The 18,462-nt window shown below is 43.7% G+C and overlaps 1 protein-coding gene across 1 annotated transcript in view; it reads right to left on the minus strand.

Moving 5' to 3' along the window:
* Window positions 1–9,569: 9,569 nt before the first annotated feature.
* Window positions 9,570–18,462, minus strand: part of CD40 (CD40 molecule) — a 51,407-nt gene continuing 42,514 nt past the window's right edge. Inside the window, exons 8-9 of the mRNA XM_083147880.1 lie at window positions 10,181–10,221; window positions 9,570–10,027 (exon numbers count right to left, since the gene is read on the minus strand). Of these exons, the coding sequence (XP_083004006.1) occupies window positions 9,857–10,027; window positions 10,181–10,221 (212 nt within the window). The 3' untranslated portion in view covers window positions 9,570–9,856. The remainder of the gene's footprint in view (window positions 10,028–10,180; window positions 10,222–18,462) is intronic.

Below are 18,462 nucleotides of genomic sequence, written 5' to 3' on the forward strand. Positions count from 1 at the left end.
GGCATCCCACCAATCCCGATCTAAGGATTAGCAGACATCACTCAGCAAAGTAGCCGCTCACCGGTTCTGGATGGATCCTCCCATCCTCCTTACACGTACATCGCCTAGGTGTTAGACGGGATGTGCGGTATCTGCGTCAACGCGTTTCGGAAGTCCAATTCCTTTCTCAAGACGTCTTGAGAAAGGAATTGGACTTCCGAAATGCGTTGACGCAGATGGTAAAAAAAACCTGAGTGCCAGGTAGCTTTAATTGATCCATGTTACAGTTGCTTCATAATCAAATCTCTACTACAAAATGCTATAAAATGGGTTATAGATAGTGTTGGTTTCAACAAGTTTTGCTGGGGCAGAGTTGGAGCCAGTCAATCAGCTTTTATAAAATCATTCATCGTACATACACACGAAGCGATTTGAATGATCGGTCGTCCGGATTGACCGGGAACGCCCACATTGTATGCCAAATCGTACCGTGTGTATGCACCTTAAGTCTGCAACTAACCACTCCCTGGGATAGAAGAGTTGCTTCCTACCTATAGATCCAAAGCCTATATAGCCTCAACAGTTACTATATCAACAGTTACTATACAGTGTCTTCCATGATAGAAAATGGCGCATAATATACAATCCCATTAATGGATGTATCATATAGTTTATATTCTAATTAGTGATGCTCAATATACCAGTACAATGGTTGCTGAAACAGGCTATCTTTGCCAGCAATCCATGTTTCCAGATTCTGCTCAGGAGAGGACGGATCAATATCACAAATGGATTTCTGAACACTCCGGCTGTTCTTATTCAAGATGCAGAGCAGCAGCCAAACAGAATAATAGAGGGAACCATATTCAGAGGCCAGCATCCTATTACCCCCTGTCTTGTCAATGCTCTGGAGATAGAGGCTCTCACCCTAAGGACATGACTTGTCAAAGTAAATTAATCCAGCTTCCACATTCAATTATAGTGTCACACCACATTCAGCTCCTGCTGTTTCTATGCCATTTGACCCATATGATAACTTATCATTTCCTTTCTGCCTTCTGTAACCTCTCTATGTCCCCATCCCTCCTTTTCCTCCTCTTCTCCGCTCCCTCCTTATCCAAACTCACACAAACTGAATTAATGTGCCAGCTAATCAGGGTCTGGTCGGATTTCACTCTGTCCTCATTTAATTAAGCGGCTTCACCAGTTTCATTTTCCACCAATTAGTTTGCTGGGTGGATGCAGATTAAGATATTTGTTCTTTTTTTAAGTCAAAAGAAAAATCCTTTGAGGCTCTTATTAGTTTTTCTGCTGAAAAGGAAGAAATCATTTAATCAGAGGAGGCCTCAGAGACCAGTAAATCGGAGATGGTTGTGTAGGAGAGGGAGGGAGAGTAGAGATGGAAGCGTGAGAGAAGGGAAAGAGAGGGAGGGGTAGGCAAGATGAATATGTGCCTTCCATGCTGCTACATTTCCTGGTATGTCTTCCTATGCAGTACCATTGTCTCTTAAGTCAATTCGGTAAAGTCTTCTTATAACAGCAGGTGTTTACATATCTATGAAGAGCTAGTTTCTAAAAAAAACAGTAGTATTACACAAAATGAAGCACAACAATTCACACACAGTGGATTGCTCCATAATTACCCCTAGATCCTAACAATGGGTCTTGGGGCCTAATTGCAATTTGATCGAAAGCACATTTTTTTCTTTAATGGATAAAAACATATGCACTGCAGGTTTAGCAAATGTAACATATTTATTTTATTATTTTAACAGTTTCTTATATAGCGCAAACATATTCCGCAGCACTTTACAGAGAGTATATTTGAATATTCACATCAGTGACTCCCAGTGGAGCTTACAATCTATATTCCCTACCAAATGTACACACACACACATCCATTCTAGGGTTCATTTGTTGGGAACCAATTAACCTACCAGTATATTTTTGGATTGTGGCAGGAAACCGGAGTAACCCCACACAAGTACTGGTAGAATATACAAACTCCGCACAGTTAGGTGGGAATCAAACCCATGACCTCAGTGCTGTGAGGCAGTAATGCTAACCATTACACCATCCGTACTGCCCATATCTTATGTACAGTTACATTTGGATACGGTTTGTTGAAACTGAAATCTAAATTGCATTGTAAGAATAAAGCAGTCTGTATTTACCCTGCACAAAAACAAAATAACTCACCCAAATCTAACTCTCTACGCACATGATACACCAGCCCCACCGGCAGTGCACATGGTTTTGTCTATTTGAGAAAAAGTGTTCTTTGCTAACAGGTCTGAATTAGGCCCTTATACTGAGCAGAGAGCACACTGCACCTGGATTAATCATGTTGCAATGCAAGAGGTGCAAATACAATTTGTCTTTTTTTATGCAGGGCAAATACTGGTTGCTTTGGTATGTAGCCCACAAATACCAGGCAGCTTTGTTTTTACACTACAGTATAGATTTCAATTTGGATACAATTCCCCCAATCAATAATTACCTCATTAGGTCCAGACCCCAACACAAGAAAACACTTGTGATTTGTGGGTATTTGGTGAGGGGCAGAGTTGAATGATAGTCATGTAACCCAGGACGCATGGGCAGGATGCGGAGCTGTGGGAGACTACCACAAACATTGTGAGTCTACTTAACTTAAACTTATTATTTGTTATCAGAACCATTAAGCACTTCGGTCGCGCACCACCTCTAGCCTCCCCACCACCACCTTCGCTCCAGCGATCGTACGGCAGTGACCAGGCGGTAGGTTCGGGGGGCCTTGGGATCACTCGGGAGTTCGGGCACCTGAGTCCTCCTGAGCCTCCCTGAGTTTTCTGCCTGGTCACTGTTGTGAATGGCGGTGGTGGCAGTGGCAGGGCGATCGCCGGAGTTGGGGGGGGGGGGGCGACAGGGGTAATGCCCCTACATTCTTTGGTGGGTACTTCTGGTGCAGGATACCTGCTCTGGTAGGTTTGTTCTGCCCCAGAATAACCCACCACTCAATGGTGTATTTATTGGCTAGGGTGGTAAAAACTAGAAGGATATGTTGTGTTTTTAGTTACATTTTACATCTTCATTTTTTTAAACTGCTATACTATCTTCTTATGGCAGTATTCAATGCTGTGACGGTGAGTTAATACGTCGAGCAGTGTCGATAACTTGCCGTAGGGGTATTCAACGCCTCGCCTTCAGCAAGGTTCACTCACCATCTACCACCCTCGCCTGTTCCCTGAGGCGAGGTGGAAACAGTGAGTGAGTCTGATTAATTGGCGAGGCCTGCCACACAATGCGGCGGACACGAAATTCGTTGTTTAAGGGAATCCTCGCCAGCCGCTCACGGCGACAATTTCCTTAAAACATTGAATATGGCGAGGGGGTTTGACAGCGAGGATGGCATTTTTTTGGCGAGGAAAAGCCATCCTTGCAGTAAAAACCCCCTCACCATCGCCATTGAATACCACCCTAAGGGGTAGATTTATTACTAGGCGATCAGGGGAATCTGTGCTACCCCCGTGCGTTATAGCAGGGGATAGCGCTTCCCCTGATCCAGTGCTATTTTTCAGCAGGAACCAGCAGGAACTCAGTTCCTGAACCTCTTATTAAATATGACATCATCAGGAACTGAAAATCTACTTTTCCATAAGATAAGTTTTTTTTTAAAGTCACCTGTGAGTGCCTTTGTTTGTAAATACAATATATACATCTATCTCTCTCCCTCTCTCTATTATATATAAAAAATGTTATTTAATTGATCCACCCCCAGACCTGGAGTTCCTGGACCTATTGTTCCAGAAAAACAGTACTGCCCTGATCTATCACACCCGCCGAGCGTTTACTCTAACGCCGGCGTGGGGCAGGAGGCATAGCGCAGGGGCGATATTTTGCACTGCGCCCCTGCCTCCTGCCAGATTTATGAACGGTCAGCATCGCTGACCGTTCCGCCGCCTGCAGCTGTCGACTTCGCCAGCTGCAGGCGGCGATGCCCTATACCTAACAGCAGGGACAGCGCTGTCCCTGCTGCTGGCGCTGAGCTGCACTGGGATCTCGCGAGACTAGCGAGATCCCGCGCATGCACAGTGAGCCGGCCGGGGGGGAAGGAGACGGCGCATCAGTATTAACTGATGCGCTGTCTCCAGGAGGGGCATCGCCGGAGGGGGGAGTTAGCGCTCCCCCACTCTGGCGGCAAGATCTTAATAGATCTTGTCGGTGTCCCCTCCTGCTTCGCCTCGCTAATGAGGCAAAGCAGGAACTGTTATAGCGGAGCGATAGGCGCCGCTATAATAAATCTACCCCTTAGTCTCCTCTCTCCTACTGCAATTTAAAATGTTCACCTCCAATTTCCTGGAGCACTGCTTTGTAAATAAATCCCAAATTTTAATATTAACTACTGTACAATTTATTATATTTTGGTCCACTCATAAACTTTTTTTTATTTGAAAGGATAATAACATTAATAAGTACATATTACATTGTTTTATATCATTTGTTTTTAAATCTTCTAATATGCAGGCATTCAGGCTTATTTCTGTTCTAGTCAAAGTACAGTGTTTTCACTGTGGCCTTCCTGGGTAGGTGATTATCACCTTAATATGTCAAGGGCAAATCTATATCAAAGAGCATTCCATAAAGAGTATGGTTCTTTTTCTCTGATATAACATTCTGATCTAATCCATGATCTTGCCTCTGATATATTAAAATGTGTAGCTCATTGTCTGCTCCAGCATCAAGTGAGGTCATAAGCTCTTCAGAGATGTCTGGAAGACCACTGAGTACTAATAGTGCTTAATGAAAGTCTCAGCTATTCTCCAATACCTTCCAGGTACTGAACCGCTTCTTACCTACTCCTTTTACTTTGTTCTTAAGCTTTACTTCCACTGATGTCCTGGGTCCATAACCTACTGTATAAGCAGTAGACAATATTGTCCAGGTGTGTTGAAGATAAAGAAGTCGTTTTTATTAAAGAGGAAACCTTCAAGCTGCTTTTTACCCTGCAGCAACAATGACATCTCTTTGAAGTTTCCTTTCTTTACTTTTACATTTTTTACCTTTCTATTTAACTAAAAAAGCCAGCCAGAGTCAAAGTAAATGGTAAAGAGATGTTGCTTAATCCTTCTAACGTACATTTACCATCTGGTTCACAGAACTGGAAATCAAGGTTCTTGTGGGTGCCGGATGACCTCCCGAAGTCGGGATTCTGATGGTCAGTATACCGACATAGGAATCCCGACTGTTAATTGCCCAACAGTCGGGATACCGACTTACAGGGGCTATTCTTCCTCGTGAAGGTCTTCGAACCAAGCCCGCAGTGTGGCAAATGCAGCTAGCCGCAAGGGCATTCGATGCACTCGCCCTCCTGAAAGAGTATCGGCAGTTGGGGATTCTGATGTCGATATACTGAACGTCAGAATCCCAACTGTCGGGGGGGGTATGATGCAGATAGTAGACTATATTTATCTAGATCCCAATGGAAGGCAATCTGTAACTGACAAACCCAGCCAATCATTATAGCCCAAAAGCTCATCTGTTATGTCTTTCCTCCAGAATAGACACAGCTTGAATAAAGACCAAAGAAAACTGAATAATGATAAACAAACAACTTTATTTTATCTTGCATAATCAAGTAGCCAAGCTTAAAATGAAAAGAAGTCTCTTCTACCAGCTATGACTATATAATGCCTTTATGCCAATGTCTTATTTAAATATTTTGAAATCAAAGCTAGTATTGGGCCTCAATTTAAATATAAACTGTGAAGGATTTGTACACATGCATTATTTCCAAACACTGAAGGTTTTTGGAAATAATGCAAACATTTTTTTTTTTATTACAAAATGCACCCATTTTCACAGCAGATGATACTGCCATGGGCAGTTGTACAGGGACACCTTGTGTACAAAGGAGCTCCAATGGTCATACATTGCTCAGACAGTCTGCTGCAAGTAAGACACTGGTTCCTTTACATCTGTGTATTAAGTTGCAATCACAGATCTGGACACATCTCTGAAATGGTCACAAGGTTTTTTTATGCCACTCCCATTCATCTGTCACTTACTTTGTCTGCCAGCTCATGCTTTAACCTCTGAATCAAGCCTGTAGTGAGTGAAGGTGGCAGAAAGCGGGGAGAGTGCCATACTGTTGCATGTTCTAATGCAATTTAATTTCTGACTGTGGGCTCAATGCGCTCATGCAGTTCGTATTGCACCCATAAGCAAAATCAAGATATGGCTATATTTACGAAACCCAAAGCAAAATACAGTTTTGAAACTGTGCACATGGACCCGTCTGCAATTTAGCAAACTCGAGTACAGGGGTGGAACAGTGAAAATTGATAGTTTCCTGGGCCCCCTGCTCTGCAAAGGTTTTTCCCAGGCTCAGCCTGGGGGGCAAACACAAGGAAGTGGCCCTGGTTGTAGTTAGCGGATCGCCACTCACCCGAGCTGAATAACAGATGTTCCGGTGCCCTCCCGAGGAATCAATAATGTACTGTAGAAAAAGTGGCATTAGGAGACTTGATAAATTAAAAAAATCTTTTTTTATCCAGTAAAATGGTGCATGGTTTCCAACATTTCGGGGCCAAACACGTCCCTTTATTACTTGTGCACCTTGGTAAAGGGGCGCGTTGAACCCTGAAATATTGGTAATCAAGCACTGTATTATTTGCTTAAAAAGATTTTTTTAATTTATCTAGTCTACAGTACTATATATATAAAGAAGAAGAATAAACAGAGTAACGTACCACAATAGACAGTTCAACACACTGTAGTGTATGACAGTGTGATCCTCTGTGTAGGAGTGGTTACACTCTTCCGTTAGCAAACAGTAGACGCCAGGCCACGCCCCTATGCGTTTCATCACTTGCGGACTTCATCATCCCTCTTTCTATATCGGGACAATATTTCTATCTGTATATATATATATATATATATATATATATATATATATATATATATATATATATATATATATATATATATAAACTTGTTTGTATGGCCGGGCACATCCTCCAAAGTATTGGTACTTGCCGGGTGCCTTCGTCTGTGGGGTAATGTAGACTTCTTTCATGTATGACACGGCACTCCAGGTCAATATAAACGTAGAAAACTTTATTGAGACGGCAACGTTTCAATACATCCGTATTATCATCAGCCTGATGATAATACGGATGTATTGAAATGTTGCCGTCTCAATAAAGTTTTCTACGTTTATATTGACCTGGAGTGCCGTGTCATACATGAAAGAAGTATGTATATATATATATATATATATATATATATATATATACATACAGAAACAACACAAACAAACCTTGGGCAAAGCGGGAACAGACTTCCTGCGACATATATAAGGGGGGGGGGGTTCAGTAAATTAAGGGCAGAGGGGACAGGCTGCGACTAACCCACTTACAGTTTTCGTGGCAGGCCTGTCAATCCCCTCAGCGTGCATCGCCTCTGCATGAGAGAAGGGTGGAGACGGACAGACGATGAGAACCATTGTTCACGCTCCGCATAGGACCATGGGAGGAGTTGCGTGCAGTTGTGCATGTGCGCAGCCTCCCCGGACATTTTTTGTGCAAAATGCTGTGACCGCATGTCAGTCCCTCCCCACCGCTCGGGGCCTACTAAGCCCCGCCTTCTCATGGAGCCCTGCTAAGCCCCGCCTTCTCATGGAGCCCTGCTAAGCCCCACCCCTCACAAAGCCCTCCTAAACAGCCGCACACAGCAGTAAGCTGACCAGCGGCCGCATCCTGACATTGACATCCGGGGATTTAAGCAGAAGATCCTTACCAGGCATGTGCACAAACAGCCCTGGTGTGATGCCCCGGGGGACCACATGGCACCCTGCCCCCGTCCCAGCCTGCCACTGGTAAGGGGGCAGGAAGAGATGGTTATCCAGAACCTGTTATGAATCTCCGGCATCCCGATTGCCAGCCTGCCATATGTTTTCCATGTGAAGTTGCAAAGAAAGCTGTGAAGAGGCACATTGTGCAAGGGTATGTACATCAAAGTCCAACCTGACAACACATTAGTACCAGCAATTTAATGAAAAAAAAAAGCTCAAGAATATTTTTATCCTATAATACTGCTTGGTTTACACTCATTTATGGTTAAAAACAGTTTTCTGTTTTAACACCCAGAGTTTGTTTTTCTGCTATAGAACAAAATGGGACAAAATGGTTACAATGTAAAATATCTGAAATCAAACCCAAACCTTTAAGGGGGTAATTCTGGTTGGTTTGAAAAACCAAACTCCTTCTTTAATAGACAAAACCATGTGCACTGCAGGTGGGGCAGATGTAACATGTGCAGAGGGAGTTACATTTGGGTGAGTTACTTTGTTTCTGTGCAGAGTAAATTCTGGATGATTTATTCTTACACTGCAATTTAGATTTCAGTTTGAACACACCCCACCCAAATGTAACCAGTGCACATGGTTTTGTCCATTAAAGAATGAGTTTGCTTTTGCAAACAGAATCACCCCCTAAGTCCTTTTGCAGAGTTAATGACTGTGCACCTTGTCCAGCACCTGCTCTTCACACTGAAACAGCCTCCCATCATATACAAAGTTTCACAACAACAGACAAACTGACATTTATAACTGTAAAATCTATAGGGAAAGTATTCTAAAATGTGAATTCCATCAAATACTCTCTATTATCTTTTAGAAGGTACTAAATAAATAAAAAGTAGATTCTGATTGGTTGCCCATAGCAACATCACATGTGAAACAACTCTATGTGTGTGGCTTAAAATCAGAAGCACATGGAATAGCATTTAATCTATGGAAGGTACAGGTTTATACATGACCCTGATAACAGAAGTGGTTATACTTCTAATACCAATTTACAATTAAAAAAATCAAAATGGTATGAAGGTCACATATTGAAGATGCTACAGTGTAAAAATGTCTAAGTACAACGGACTAGAGCATACCAACAAATATCATATTACATGGTAGGAAAATACTGACACTGCCCATCAGAAGAAAATGACATTGCTAAGTACTGGCATCAGAATTGTTTTATCAGTGACATGAGCTTAAAACCGTGTTATTTACAGGGACATTACTTTTCCTTGTGGAAACACTGCTGCAAACTTAGTGAACAGTGAGTTTAATACAGAGATGTACGCAATACCAATATTTATACAGTTGAGAAATTATCGGCATACTGCGTGTGCATCATGACCGCACTGTGCCTGCGCCAAGTTAACTAAGCGATGTCACTCGCAGTGAGGATGTATTTGCACCATGTGATTGATACTCACAGGCAGTTTGAAGGAGGTTTGGGGAGTGGGTGTAAAACGTTGGTATAACGGGACCGTTTTGGCCAAGTCTCACCACTTCTACACACATTGGCCATTATTCAGATCTGACTGCAGGAAAAATCTGTTTCGAAAATGGGCAAAATCATGTGCACTGCAGGTGGGGCAGATGTAGCATGTGCAGAGAGAGTTACATTTGGGTGGGGTGTGTTGAAACTGAAATCTAAATTGCAGTGTAAAAATAATGCAGCCAGTATTTACCCTGCACACAAACAAAATAACTCTCTCTGCACATGTTACATCTGCCCCACCTGCAGTGCACATGGTTTTGCCCATTTTCCAAACAAATTTGTACTGCGATCAGATCTGAATGAAGGCCATTGTTTTGGAATAATTTCATATTAGTCAATTTAATAAATACTATAACAATATATTTACTCAAAACTAACATTAACATAGCATTTGTCATAAGATAAAAATTCCCAACTTGTTGTTATAGTGTATACAGGGGTGGCAGATATTTTCTTGGTTAAACCACTCTTCATGAGAATGTGGCTAATGACGGGATTTAGAGTTCAGTTGCCAATGGCAAAGCTAGTTCCATATAGCCTATCAGTAAGGTTCATACATCCAGAAGGTGCTCTCTAACTTCTTGCTGTGGCACATGAAAGTCTTTCCCCTGCTCCTGGGCCACTGGGAGACCTTGCATTGTGATGTCCTGGTCTTCTACTGGAAGGTTGTCTTGTTTAGGGATGTGATACATTGGCTGCCCATCAGCCTTATGTATATTCTTCTGGAATGGGAGAACATGACATAATTGATGAGATAGATAGAGAGAGAGAGAGAGAGAGAGAGAGAGAGAGAGAGAGAGAGAGAGCATTTTATCACATCCAAGTATGATATTTATTTGCATATTTTTTACTTTTGTTGGTAAATAATCTCATACCTCTTTGATTTGGTGCTTGCCATTCCAATATCTTCGCTTAACTAGATAAAATAAAAAAAAAAGTGTTACTTCAAAATCAGTCTTATTATTGGCATACAGCTCTAATGGGTCCTACACACATAGCGATGTGTGTAGGTCAGCCTCTGCTGCAGCTGTGTCGCTCAGCACATAGAGCTGACAGCCTACACACAGCGCTGTGTGCTGAGCGAGCTGACAGCGCCAGTGTTCTCCTGTGGAGAGCATTGGTGACTAGCGAGATTGATGGACACTGCCCATTAATCTTGGGCGGGGATGCGCATTGCTGTCACTATAGCCCCTACACACACACCGATGTAGGGGCAATTTCTAGGTGACTTTGCCAAACTTAGCAAAGTCTTGGAAAATGTCTTAATATCGGCATGTGTGTAGGGGGCATAACAGTGTATATTATAATATTAATGTACTGTATCGCTGTGCTTTTATGGGGGGTATTCAATCCCGGGTTACGACTGTCGATCTGTCCCGACAGCCGTGACCCTAGCCCTTTTCATTTTCACCCGTTGAAAATAGCAGCGTGGATTGAATACCCCCCACACACACACACACACACACACACACACACACACACACACACACACACACACACACACACACACACACACACATCTTTATTCAAATATCCCCAAAAATGGAGCAGGGTGGTGCTATTGATATAGGCACAGAATCTTAGGGGGTTTGCCTCCCCTGCACCCAGATCATGTCAGCATCAGTGCGTGCAGACCACCTATCTGTGTATCAAATGCAGCAGATTTGATATGCAGAGCATAATATTATGCATGCAATCACGGTCAATGCCTAGAATCATATTAAGCAGGAGCCAATGTGAACTGGGGGCATTGTGGCATGAGGGGCCTTATTCTGGTTCACTTTTAGAGGCAAATTCCTTCTCAAATGGACAAAACCATGTGCACTGCAGGTGGGGCAGATGTAACTTGTGCAGAGAGAATTAGATTTGGGTGGGGTGTTACTTCAAAGTGAGATCTATATTGCAGTGTAAAAACTAGAGTGAGAAATTAGCTACAGAGAAGCAGCCTATGAAAAGCTGACACAAGTTGCTAGAATGTTGGCACTGCAAGGCCTAAAAAGATATATGGTAAATTAATTATGGGCCTGTAAATTAGTCATACTACGATGGTGGCAATACAATTGGTAATAATAGGAACAGGAGCACTGAGTGGCATAATATAAACTGGGGCACTACAATGCAGCACAATGTGAACTGACGTATCGGGCCTAGAAATCGGCACCAATTGGATGTGTTTGACATCTCTTCCGAACCTGATGTGAGGTCATGTGCACATCGAGTCGGACCCGAGTGATTGAACATACTGCACATAAAATCTATTAGATCAGACCCATCAGCGGCACATCGCATGTGCTTTTTATCACCCGTGATGTGTTGGGTCCGATTCCGTAGGTGTGTGGCAGAGGTGAAGTACCGCTGGCACACACCTATGTGCAGGTATGAGTGGCGGGATAAGCAGGGACGGGTGCCAGTCTGGCACCTGCTGCTGCATGGGACCAGCTACTCACCAGTTGTTGTTTTTTTTAATCCCTCGCAGCTCCCCGGGAATCTATAATACATTAAATTGCATGCAATTTATCGCACGTAAAAAATGGCACATCAAGTGCCAAATCGTAAGTGAGCTCTCCCGGGCAGCTGCCGGGGGAGCTCAGGGGAAATTGGGTCCGACTTGTCCTTAGGACAAGTTGGATTAGTGTATGGGGGCCTGTAGCATTCCAATGTGTCTTAATTTGAACTGGCAGCACTACTATGAATGAAAAAGCGGAAGTGTTAAATAAGTTCTTCTCATCAGTATTTACTTGGGGAGAGCAGTTAGTGGAAAGCACAGATACCTCAACTGGGACAAACAAACCGGACCACAATATGGTTCTCTCGACCGAGGATATCATTTTGAGGCTCAGCAAAATAAAAACTAAGAAATCACCAGGGCCAGATGGTATACATCCTAGGGTACTAATGGAGTTAAGGGAGGAACTAGCGACCCCTCTATATTGCATTTTTGAAAATTCACTATCAACAGGTATGGTACCAAAAGACTGGAGAATAGCAGAGGTAGTGCCAATATTTAAAAAAGGTAAAAGGGATGACCCTGCAAATTACAGGCCTGTGAGTTTAACATCAATAGTGGGTAAAATATTTGAAGGAATTTTAAGGGATGGTATCCTGGAATACTTAGACCTTCATAGTTTACTTAGTATTAACCAACATGGGTTTGTTAAAAATCGTTCCTGCCAGACAAATTTACTGGGCTTCTACGAGGATGTCAGCAAAAACCTTGATAATGGAAACGCAGTAGATGTGGTCTTCCTTGATTTTGCAAAAGCTTTTGATACAGTACCTCACAAGAGGTTGATAAATAAAATGGTGGACCTGGGACTAGGTGCAAATATCTGTAGATGGGTAGGGAACTGGCTGTGTAATAGAGAACAAAGAGTGGTTGTGAACAGTGCAGTATCAACTATGATACCAGTACTAAGTGGAGTGCCACAGGGTTCGGTACTGGGGCCCATCTTGTTTAACATTTATATTAACGATATCGGGATGGGGATTCTCAGCGATGTATCCATCTTTGCTGATGACACAAAACTGAGTAGAGTTATTGAATCAACAGAAGATGTGAACATACTTCAAAATGATCTTAACAAACTAGATGAGTGGGCTAAAAAGTGGAAGATGAGGTTCAATGTGGATAAATGTAAGGTTATGCATCTTGGGAGACGTAACCAGTGTGCAAGTTACAACCTAAGCGGGGAGGCATTAGGTACTTCAGCACTTGAAAAGGATCTAGGAGTCCATATAGATAATAAGCTGGGGTGCAGTGTTCAATGTCACATTGCAACAAAAAAGGCCAACAGAATTCTAGCATGTATTAAAAGGGGCATGGAAACTAGGGACTCAAAAGTAATTATGCCACTGTACAAGGCATTGGTTAGACCACACCTTGAATATGGAGTACAGTTCTGGGCCCCACACTATAAAAAGGACATCATGGAATTGGAAAAAACCCAAAGAAGAGCAACAAAGCTTATTAGGGGAATGGAGAATTTAAGCTATGAGGAGAGATTAAGCAAGCTAGGACTATTTACACTAGAGAAGAGACGTTTAAGGGGGGACATGCTCAACATGTACAAATATATCAGGGGCCAATATAAGGAACTCTCAAGCACTCTTTTTACTGCAAGAAAGGAAACTAGGACACGAGGGCACGAATTTAGATTAGAGGAAAGAAAATTTCGTTCCCTCAAAAGAAAAAATTTCTTTACGGTCAGAGCAGTCAAACTTTGGAACTCACTTCCTGGAGAGGTGGTGTTGGCAGATACAATAAATACGTTCAAAATAAGGTTGGACAAGCATTTATTGGATAAAAATATCCAGGGGTACTAATAAGAACCATATTCTGTCTTTTACAGGGGATAAGCTATTAAAACGTAGGTTGAACTAGATGGACGCAAGTCTTTATTCAGCCTTATCTACTATGTAACTATGTAACTATGTACTATGTAGCATAAATGTTAACTGTAGCATACAAGTAGCATACTATAAACTAGGGCACTGCAATGTGGCATATTATTAATTAGGACCACTATAATGTGTCATAATATGAACTGGATGTATTTTAATGTAATATAATATGACCTAGTGCAGGGGTGGGGAACCTTTTTTGTGCCAAGGGCTGTTTGTATGGGGAAAAAAATCCTTTGGGGGCCATATGTAAAAATGTATCTTACAAATTGTCCTGCTGCAGCCGTCCCACGCTCCAGTGGCTGTTGCTGAATAGGACTGACAGTCTCTGGCTGCTGCTGATTAAGAGGAATCTCGAGAGAACTACCGATCTCTCGTGAGAATTCCCCTGTACTTGACTCCTGGCAAAGTCGCCGGGCTGGCCACTCAGACCAGCTACGGGGGCCGCATACGGATCCTGGGCCTGAGGTTCCCCACCCCTGACCTAGGGCAATGTGTGGTACAGAGTGAACAAGAGGCCTTATTCTGGTTCACTTGCAAAACCAAATTATCTAATGGACAAAACAATGGGGGTGGGCAGATGTAACATGTGCAGAGAGAGTTATTTTGTTTTTGTGCAGAGTAAATACTGTCTGCTTTAATTGTACAATGCAATATATGTATCAGTTTGCAGTACAAATCCCACCGAAATCTAACTCTCTTTGTACATGTTACATCTGCCCCAACTGCAGTGCACAATCAGGTCCTGCAACATCAGGAGCAGGACCGCAGCAGACTTAGAGCCTAATTCGGACCTGATTGCAGAGCAAATTGGATCCTAAAATGGGCAAAACCATGTTCACTGCTGGTGGGACAGATGTAACTGGTTCAGAGAGAGTTAAGGTCCATACACACCAGGTGACTATGCCCAGCGTGTATGGACAGTGATGATACTGTTCATCGCTGTGGGGAAAGCCGCTCGGTGCATACACACTGAGCGGCTTTCCCTCTGCCTCAAACCTGCTGTTTTGAGCGACTTTCAGCTCAAAGTCGCCAGTGTGTATGGGCCTTTAGGTTTGGGTGAGTTATTTTGTTTCTGTGCGGGTTAAATACTGGCTGCTTTATTTTTAAACTGTCATTTAGATTTCAGATTGAACACACCCTACCCAAATCTAACTTCACATGTTACATCTGCCCCACCTGCAGTGCACATGGTTTTGTCCATTTTGAGAACAAATTTTCCCTGTGATCAGGTCTGAATTAGGCCCTTACTGATTGACAATCTGATGCCATTGGGAATATAGGGAGGTGGCTGCGAAGTCCTCCACTTGTAAAAAATTCTAGGAGGTTGTAAGAGGTCAGGGATCTCAGTCAGGATGGAGATTTCCTGGCCTCTGTGATGGGCAGCTTGTACAGCACCATTGGTGCCATAAGCTGCACAATGGTATAATAAAGATCCAATGTTACGTTGCTACATTACAATACCGTGATAGCAACTCCCACTGCATCTGAATAAGCTAGTTCCATGCATGTGAGGAGGAACTGTGGACAACTTGCATTAAACTCTGCATCAACTCCATTGGGTATTCCCTTAGTGTACAAACCAGCATAAGCAGGAAAAAAGGTCAATGCTCCTGACTCCTCTTTAATAAAGGAATCACTAGTAATAGTAATAATCACCATACTGGTGCAGTAGTTATCAGGACCATTACTAGGAGTTGATTGCTAATGTAATAATTTGCAGTGTACTATGAGGGGAAAGCTGGCGCCCAGACAGAAAGAGAAAATTAAATTGCTAAATTGCGAGAAAATGCAAATGGTTCGCTAATCGCTATCCTCTCGCAAATACATTCACAAATAATTGAACATTTTGTGCCATTTGTGCAGTTGTGAGTAACACTGACCCTTCCACTAATCTATGACTGAGACAGGCTAGAAGTGGTCATCGCTGACATCACAGACCCTCCTCAAAAATGTCTGGGCATGCCTGCGTATTTTCCACCGCAACCAGAAAACGTCAGGTTCCTGTCAGTCAAAGTCTGGCCACATTGCGTTTGTGATCCATACACATTTTGTGTCACTAATTCCCCTCGCACGTACCGAATTCATACTCAGCCGGTTTATAAATCGCTCTTTTTGCGAATTCTCCGACTAGCGCTCAATTCTGAATCAGACCCCTCGGGTGTTGTGGAATGTGCCAACCGAACACAGGGCTACATGTAGGGAGCACTGTTGGCAGCACTTATCAAATATATGTTTTAATTACTTTAATTTGTACTTTCACTCATCTTTGTAGCTCAGCATTTCGTGACTGCTCCTCTCTCCTTCCCCCATCCCTTCCATCGTTAATACCTACACAACATTCATGAACTTCATTTGAGAGTCTTTTGTTATTCAGTCACACTGTTCTTAATTACATTTCAAGATGCTGACATACCTGGGATTCGAACCCCTCGCCTGTGGCCTTGCATTCAGACACTAATAGAATTCTAAATATTTGAAGCTCATCTTGTACTTTTAAAAGAAAAAAAATTAGCATTTGGTAAGGGTTTGGATATATGGCTGCACACAACAGTGATCAGCACAATTGTAATGCTGATTATTTTTTACATAGTACAAGTAGCTTCATATAGTTAGAAATGTCATAGTGGCAGTATATTGAAATGTGTTATTTAATAAAGGGTATTGTAACTGAAGTACAAAGAGCTCTGAAGTGCCTGAATATAGTATATAAAGAGGATTTGGATCCACATCCCCTTTCTTGCAGTGTTCTATAAATGTGTGTGTATGTGTGTGTGTGTAATATATATACAAAGTGTGTGAGTAATAGAAGTGTGTGTGTAATATATAGTGTAGTATAAAGGTGTTTTTATCATGAGTGTTTTTTCTCCAACAGTGTATTTCTACCTCACAGCGTGCTATTAGTGTGATATCTACATTCACAGGTTGCACACCCTGCCAGCAGTGACCTACGCAGTGCACCCCAGCTGGTTGCCTCGGATGGTTCCTCTGCGGGCAGGATGTGCTCCATGCAGGGGCGGAACTATTGCCGGTGCAGTGCACCGGGGCCCGAGGAGTTGATGGGGCCCGCTGCCGCTCGCACGCATGCAGCTGTTTCCGTATTTTTTTTAAAATGTATAGTGATGCAGCAGCGAGCTCCCAGCATAAAGAGCTCCATCCCATCCCCCAAGTGTCTGTCTGAGCAGTGGGAGGCCGGGAGCTCCGTCCTTCCTCTGCCTAGCAGTGGAAGCTCCGCCCAATCAGCCTGGCAGCTGTCATTCAGTCCCGGCACCTCCATCCGTGGCCTGCCAGCATTGTCCATGCAGCAGCTAGGTCCCCCTCTGCCCAGTGCCTCAGTCCCACCCTCCGCCGGCTCCAGGTAACTTTGTCCCCTCTCTTCTTCCTCTGCCCCTGGCTGTGTGACATGCAGTATAAGCTGCAGCACTGCCAACTGCCCCTGTGTATACTACTATCGAGGGGCATTATGTGTGTGGGCTATGGGGGCATTATGCATGTGGCACAATGGGGGGGCATTATGCATGTGGCAATACGGGGGGCATATGGGTGCATATGTGTAGGTTGCACTATGGGGACATATTTGTATGTGGCCCTACTGAGGGGGCATTATGTATGTAGCACTACAGGGGCATTATGTATGTAGAACTACAGGGGCATTATGCATTTGGCACTATGGGGGCATTATGCATGTGGCACTATGGGGGGCATTATGCATGTGGCACTACGGGGGGCATTATGCATGTGGTATTATGGGGCGCATTATGCGTGTGGCACTACGGGGGCATTATGCGTGTGGCACTACGGGGGCATTATGCATGTGGCACTATGAGGGACATTATGCGTGTGGCACTAAGGCGGGAATTATGCGTGTGGCACTAAGGGGGTATTATGATTGTGGCCCTACGGGGGCATTATGCTAGTGTCACTACAGGGGGCATTATGCGTGTTGGTACTACGGGGGGCATTATGCGAGTGGCACTCTGGGGCATTATGTGTGTGCGGCACTAGGGGGGAATTCTGTGTATAAATGGCACTACTGGGGTAATTTTCTGTGTAAATGGCACTACTGGGGGCATTCTGTGGGGTATTATGCATGGAAGCAGTGCTGCTTCTGCAGGCATTATGCGTGGAAGCAGTGCTGCTACTGCAGGCATTATGTGTGGAAGCAGTGCTGCTACTGCAGGCATTATGCGTGGAAGCAGTGCTGCTACTGCAGGCATTATGTGTGGAAGCAGTGCTGCTACTGCAGGCATTATGCGTGGAAGCACAGTGCTGCTACTGGGGGCATTACACGTGTACAGAGCCAGTGGAACCCAGAAGCACCGTGGGGTGTCGCCAAGTCAGGGAGGTGGTCTCCTCTGCCGGCTTTTCCCCGCTGGATCCCTGGCTATCTGGTACCTGCTGTTTAAATTAAATAAACCCGGAGCCAGGATAATCGGGCAAGCAGGAGTGGCACCTAAGGGGCTCAGAGTATCTGTCCATGTACAGACAGAGACCTGCGCTCCTCCAAATTTGGCTGCCACCATAGAGGCCTCCCTACACCAATAGAATCTCTCTGGTTACCCAGCTCTAGCTGAAAGTGCGGATTCCGGAAGTACTGGCAAGATGTGTGTCTGCATCCGAGCATGTTATCCCACTTGGGCAACAAGCATGCAATCCCCCAGGCAAGGAGCATGTAATATCTCTGGCAAGGAGCATTTCACCCCCTATGGCAAGAAGCGTGTAAACCCTGGGTAAGTGCACTTATGTGGCATAAAAA

The sequence above is a fragment of the Crinia signifera genome, chromosome 6 (genome assembly GCF_055691185.1).
Source record: "Crinia signifera chromosome 6, ASM5569118v1, whole genome shotgun sequence".
NCBI lineage: Eukaryota > Metazoa > Chordata > Amphibia > Anura > Myobatrachidae > Crinia > Crinia signifera.